We start from the raw sequence: 7,198 nt of genomic DNA, 5'->3' as shown, positions 1-7,198 counted from the left end.
AAGTGAAGATTTTTGTTTTTATGCTTGCAGTCACAGCTCAAGAAGTTTCTGCATTCCATCAGTTCTACTTTAATGTCCCCAGGACAGTAGAACTGAGAGTCCCGCTGGGGAACCAATGCATGGTCCACATCTCTGTAATTGTTTAAAAATCTAAAAACACTAGGAGAATGCACCTGGTCTCACTTCCATTCAAAACCACTTTAAAAGGCTTACAGCCAGGAGGCTGTGAAACGTTGCACTTTTCAACCAAAAACGGAAGAAAACTGATTAAAATTTGCATCAATTTGAAACAAAAGTTGACATTTATGGTACCTATGTCAACTTGTTAAGGCTGTGTGTGCGAGCAGGCAGGGATGAGGACCCAAACGCAGGACTCGTGGAGACAAAATTGCAACTCGAAACCACAGATTTATTGCTGGCAAAGAACAAAAACCAAACCATGAAAGCACTAACTGGAACACACAGGCAAAATCTGAGGGTACAACGCAACAGGGAACAAAGGAAAACACAGGGCTTATATACACAGAGGCGTAATCAGGGAATGGGAAACAGGAGGGAGACACAGCTGGGAGAGATTAGGGCTAACGAGACAGAGGGAACTAAAACTAGATTCACTGCACATAAGGCATAGACCTTCAAAGTAAAACAGGAAACAAGAGAAAATCACCAAGACGCAAACTCGACACTAAACCAAACCTATAATAATAATAATAATAATAATAATAATAAAGATAAATCATAATACAGAAGAATACCAAAACATAAGGAACTGAAAATGCTGGGTCAAAATGACCCAGAACCATGACACTTTTCTATGCTAATAAAAGTGATATGTTGTGTTTATTTTTAGCTCCATGTTTTAAAACTTCTGTAGATTTGCCAGATTCTCAGTCACGTATAATTAATCACTACTTATCATTTAGTGGACTTTTGTGAGCCTGAGATTTGGTTCACACACATTACTTGCATTTACACTTTTACACTACACCTATTATTTGAAACATTTAGAGTAGGGGCAATACTTGACATACCATGCATGGTAAATATGGTCCATATCTATCAGGTCTTAGTACTTCAGAACCAAGTGAATTTGTGTAGGCCATTAAAAGATTTTTGCAGTTCCAGTGGGAAAAAAATCCAGTCTTAATTTTGTGAAAATATATATTCAGTTTATCTGAGAAGACATGTCTGTGTTATAATACAGTTAATACAAGGTACAGCTGGGAGGCTAAACTGGTAGAAACTAAAACATGAAACCTGAAAATCCAGATGACATGAACCATGGAAACGTGAGGAGGTAAACAGACTACTCAACAATGAACAAAGGGAGACAGGGATGGATAACGAGGGAAGTGGAAACACATGGGAAACACAGCTGACACAAATGAACATGAGGTCACGGGGGACGCAAAACTAAACACACTGGAACACGTGACTATCAAAATAAAACAGGAAACATAGCGAGACGTACACTGTGACAACACGAGCAAGTGAGCTAGAAGGGACACTTGAGAGAGGGAGTGAGACATGAGGGGCTGAAGAAAAACATACATTGATACACATGACAGAGCAAGGGAAACATGTAAACAGGAAGGAGAGACGAGACACAAGGACACACAAACAGAGGAACACAGGACAAAGACACAAGGGGAATCCAATAGAAAAGAAACTAAACTGATCGTAAACAAACTCATTAATGTAATAAGAATGACCTCAGAACTAACCAGTAAACTTAAATTACAAAAATTACTTTTTGACAATAAATGCACCTAACAATAAGTTATAAACAGCTTTGGTAGATAAAATACTTTGGGATGCATTGTTTTGGTCTTTTAAAATTTTCTACACCACTTACTGTATATGTGTGGCAGAATCACATACATGTAGTACACTACCATACATTGAAAGTTATTGTATACGAGATTAATAACTGCATTTATTTAAATTAGAATGAAATGAATGGGATTAAAGTGATCACTTTGATGAGAGAGCGAATGCATGCGACAGAGAATTTAGTTATCATTCACAATTGTGGATTTATTGGGAATTTAAGGTCATCATTTACCATGAACTCTTTCCAATCTTTAACGTACTATTCAGAATTTTTACCATCTTTCCATGTGTTACTCACATCCTACGCTGTGCTTATCTTTCTCTTATGTCTCTCAACCTTTTTTTGCCATCATGAAACACCTTCACTTGTTTCCACAACTTCTTTCCGTTTTCTCCCCTCTCTTTCTCTCCATTCTTCCTCCAGGAACCTCAGACTACTGTTATCCATAATCCAGTAGATGGGATCAAGGTACATCCTCCTCCCTTTTGTCCACATATTATTTTCTTATACTGGTTTTCATTTGTCATTGTCGTCCCTACATTGTTTCTCTAGCCATGTGGGCTAAACTGTATTTTTCAGGGTTTTTGAAGTTTCTTTAATAAATGTGTGCATCTCTTTGTATATTTATGCATGTGGGAGACAGAGAGAGTGTGAGTTGCTTGAGTCCTGTGAGGTGTTTCTTTGTCTTATGGTCCCCCACTGTGTTTAGATCAGTGGAGCTCAATGGTTCTGCCACTGGCTTAGCAATCTTCATATGTCAACTAGAGTGCTACCAGAGTAACCACCATACCACCACTGTACAACCTATGTGTAACAATGGCTAAGAAATGTGTGTCTCTGTCCATTTATGCTAAGACAGCTCAGTCCATTGTGTCGGAGTGATGCAAAGTCAAATGCTTGGCTTTGTATACTTGGTATACGTGGTGTGGAGGTTTTGTAGATTTTAATGAAGAAATTTGAGCGTGTTGTGAATATGTGTGCATGCATTTATGGATGTGTAAAAAAAACACATTTATTTTTATTAATTTTATTAATTATTTATGAGAATTTTTTTGTAATCAGGTTTCTGTACTTTGCAGGAATCATCTGATAGCAGCAACACAACTATTGAGGATGAAGATGTGAAAGGTAGGCCACATACATGCAAAGACTGACTTTATTAAAAATCTCATAGCAATACAAGGCCCCCTTTTACTCTTAGACAGCGTCTTTGTGTAGCACATCACAAAATCTATGTAGTTATTGTATCAAATATTCATTTTATGTGGAAGATTTAAACATCTAAAATTATGGAATTTCCTCACTTATATCATTTCGACTGAAGAAGTGTAGTTCAATTACCTTGGAGAATAAATTAGCAATTAGAGTCACAGGAACCCATGATACAATAATATGTCAATAAGGGATTTTGATACATTAAAAGGCAATGTATCAATCACATAACTCATCACCCTGGTATTTGTGTTTCTATATATATTTGTCATTTGTCTTTTTTTAATTTGTGTTTTGTTGTGTAGTTGTAGTCTCTCATATTTATATTGTGAAACAAAAAACAAGGAGCACAAGAGTCCAGATCAAACCAAAAACAGGTCAACACAAAACAAGACTATTCATGAGTCCACAGTAAAGTCTGGGGGTCGACCCGGAGGTCGACAACACAAGAGCCAAAACAGTTCAGGGGGCCGACCGTGCACACGGCAACGGCGGCGACGGGCAAACAGTTCCGGGGGCCGACCGTGCACACGGCAACGGCGACGGGCAAACAGTTCTGGGGGCCGACCGTGCACGAGGCAGGACCAGACGAAGGCGGAGCTGGACCAGACGAAAACAAAGGCACAGAGGCTGGACCAGACGTGGATGAAGGCACAGAGGCTGGACCTGACGGCAGCGAGACGGCTGCGGAACCAGACAGTGGTGATGCTGCAGGCGATGATGCTGCAGGAGGTGATGTGGATGCAGGCAACGGTGTAGAAGTCACAGGGGATGATTCAGCAGGTGGTGGCTGAACAAACTTCCCCGGACCGTCAGCAGACGTGAGGATGTGCTTGCTGGGTCCTCCAGGACCCCCAGCAGACGAGGCTTGAAGCTGAACGGGCGACTCGGGCCCTCCAGCAGACGACACTCGAGGCTGGACGGGCGAGTTGAAGCGAGTTGGCAAGCGGTAGCGACGGGAGGGTGAAGGTGAAGCTCGTGAAGAACAAAATTCTGTACGAGCGGATGCAGTGAGTCCAATAACCAGGGGTAACTGGAAATAAGGTGTTGTAAGTTGGCTTCCACAGTGTAAAGAGACGCTTCTCCCTCATGCTCTAACCACTGGTTGATTAATTTAGAAGCAGAGTCGATAACGGCCTCCTGAAGCTCCCTGGGTGGGCTGAATGCCGCTGGATCCATATCTGGCTGGTCCGTACTGTCACGGCGAGTGAGATGAGCCGTATAAAAATAATAAATGAGGATCCAATCGCAGGCAGTAGTGGAGGAGTGAAGGTGGTTTATTGAACACAATGCGCCAGTGGAAAAACGGAAACAGAGATCACACTAAACTATACTGGAGACAACTAAACTACTGAATACAAACCGGAACTCAAACATGAAGCAAGGTGGACGACGGTACAAGATGGTGACGGCAGGGGACACACGGATGAAACATGGTGGAATACACAGACGGACCAGCAACTACAAAGACAGAAGACACGACTAAAACGCACACAGAGAAACACAGGGAGATTACACACAGGTGGGGGACACAGCTGGGAGTAATCAACGAGACGAGACGAGAGGTAAAACTGAACACACTCACATGAGACGCAGACCTTCGCAATAAAGCAGGAACAAGAAACCATCACACTAAGACGCAGACTCGACATTGAGAGACAGACAGAAAATGACACATGGAACTAAACTAAACCTGCAAAAACATGACAACTCAAAATACTGGGTCAAACTGACCCAGAACCGTGACAATAACAGACTACAAGAAACAGAAGAAAAGCACATGATCTGTCACCCCAGATGATACACAGAAGTCTATATCTAGATAGACGATTCTGAATTTAGTAAGTGGAAGAGAATGGATGGATGGATGGTTGAATGGATGGATACAAATGACTCTGCAGGAAACAAGATTGCAAGGGACTTAATCTAGGCAGCTACTTGAACATACTAGCTAGGAAACTCCAAACAGACAGGAAACACAGCTAGAGGAAGATCACAACAAGTGACAGGAGGAAACTAAGGGCTTAAATACACATTAGGTAATGAGGGAGATGGAACACACCAGGAAACACAAGTGAACTAAACTGACTAACTAGACAGGGGGTGCAAAACCAAACGCAACACAAACGGGACAAAGGATCATGAAAATAAGACAAGAAACCAATAGAGACAGAGATCATAAGATAAACAGAGACATGGTTCCCTGCATGAGTGGGGCCCAGAAAGGAATTGGCAGGAACACCAGAGGGGTAAAACACCAGTTCCTGGTAAATAGCAGTCAAATGCAAGAGGCTGCGAGACGAGACTGACTAACCTGTGCATTGCCTGGATTGACTACAAGAAAGCCTGTGACTCAGTGCCTCATACATGGATCCTGGAATGCTTATAACTGCACAGAATCAACAGGATCCTAATAGCCTTTGTCAGGAATTAAATGGGGATGTGGAAAACAACACTGGAGGCCAACTTCAAGCCAATAGCACAAGTTGCCATCAAGTGCAGGATTTACCAAGGAGACACTCTGTCCCCACTGCATAGGCCTGAATCCCCTTAGTGAGATCCTCTGCAAGACTAGCCACAGATACCAACAACAGAATGGAGCAATCGTTAACCACCTCCTCTGCATGGATGACGTCAAGCTGTATGCCAGGAGTGGACGGGACATCGACTCACTCATCCACACCACTAGGGTCTACAGCAATGGCATATCATTTGGAAAAGAGAGGTCAGGTAGTCAGAACTGAGGGCATTGCAACACTTGAGACGTTGAGGAGAGCTACAAGTACCTGGTAATCCCACAGGCAAACAGGAACCATGAAGTGGCTGCTAGGAAATCTGCAACCACCAAATATCTGCAGAGAGTAAGGCAAGTCCTGAGGAGTTAGCTGAATGGGAAGAACAAGATCTGGACAATCAACACCTGCGCCCTGCCTGTCATCAGATACCCTGCTGTGATAATCAGTTGGCCAAAGGACAAGATAGAAACCACTGACATTGAGACAAGAAGGCTTCTTAACATGCATGGAGGGTTTCACCTTAAATCCAGCACCCTGAGACCTGTATGCTAAGTGGAAGGAAGGAGGGTGAGGACAAGCAAGTCACAAACCTGAGGAAGAAGAGGAACAAGGAGATGAACCATCATGGATAGACAGGCCCCTGCATGGTATGCACCACTGTCAGATAGAAAAAGTGTCCAACGTCAAGAAATCCCACCAGTGGCTGGACAAAGCTTGACTGAAAGACAGCACAAAGGCAGTAAGATCCACAGAGGGTCTACCACACCAGAGAAGACCCCAGGTGCAGGCTGTGCAAAGATTCCCCTGAGACGATCCAACACATAACAGCAGGAATGCCATAACTGAGTGGCTGGCACAGTATACAAGAACATCGGTGCTGAGCATGGTCTGGAATTTGCTATGGTCAAAATTGGACAACAGTGGTCCACGTGGTAATTGGAGCACTCGAGTCAGTGATCCCAAAACTGGGGGAGTAGCTCCAGCAGATCCCTGGAACGACATCTGAGATCTCTGTCCAGAAGAGCAAAGATACTGCATGGGACCCTCGAGCCACTGGTAGAGGACCCAAGCTTGAAGGATAAAGACTCACTACAGGGCAAATGGGGAATTAATTTTTTTTTTTGTATAACAGAAAGAGACAAGAAACAAAACCTAAACATAAAACTTTTTCTGAATCCAAAAGATCCATCAACTCTCAAAACCCAAACCATGACCATGACACTCTTGGACAAAACTTCTCCCTTCCTCTCACTTTGTCTTCAGCCAACGGTAGCACAGCTCCCACTGATACCCTGCTATTATAGAGGAGTACTTAATGTGACAATAATATAGCTTTGTCTGGACATGAATAACTTGAACTTATTATATAACATTATACAATAGTTTATTTCTAACAAATTTGATAGCTCATTTTCTTTTGCTTGACATTACTTTATTTAATTATATAACACATTTTGGGGTCAACTTGTAAGAAAGGCAGATGTGAAATATATATATGTATTTTGCATCACCGTTTAGTACTTAAGGTTTGATATCTTAGTGTTATAAGAAGCACAAAGTTACCTTTCAAATACATTTTTCTTTAGTTTACTTTATAAAATTATTAGTGCTGTCAGTGTTAATCTTGTTAAAATGA

The 7,198-nt window shown here is 42.1% G+C and overlaps 1 protein-coding gene across 9 annotated transcripts in view; it reads left to right on the top strand.

The window, feature by feature from the left end:
- The window catches only part of camk2b2 (calcium/calmodulin-dependent protein kinase (CaM kinase) II beta 2), a 62,424-nt gene that overhangs the window by 47,225 nt on the left and 8,001 nt on the right, over nt 1–7,198 (top strand). For 6 of the 9 annotated variants that reach the window (XM_013912426.1, XM_005739106.1, XM_013912425.1 and 3 more), the window contains 2 exons: nt 2,258–2,302; nt 2,914–2,962. In XM_013912426.1, coding sequence (XP_013767880.1) covers nt 2,258–2,302; nt 2,914–2,962 — 94 coding nt within the window. The remainder of the gene's footprint in view (nt 1–2,257; nt 2,303–2,913; nt 2,963–7,198) is intronic. The other 3 variants (XM_005739108.2, XM_005739109.2, XM_005739107.2) reach the window with 1 other exon arrangement.

This window comes from Pundamilia nyererei, unplaced genomic scaffold, assembly GCF_000239375.1.
Source record: "Pundamilia nyererei isolate P.nyererei 1_Seehausen unplaced genomic scaffold, PunNye1.0 scaffold00089, whole genome shotgun sequence".
Taxonomy (NCBI): domain Eukaryota; kingdom Metazoa; phylum Chordata; class Actinopteri; order Cichliformes; family Cichlidae; genus Pundamilia; species Pundamilia nyererei.
The sequence above is the reverse complement of the archived record's forward strand: the minus strand, read 5'-3'. Positions and strand labels throughout refer to the sequence as shown.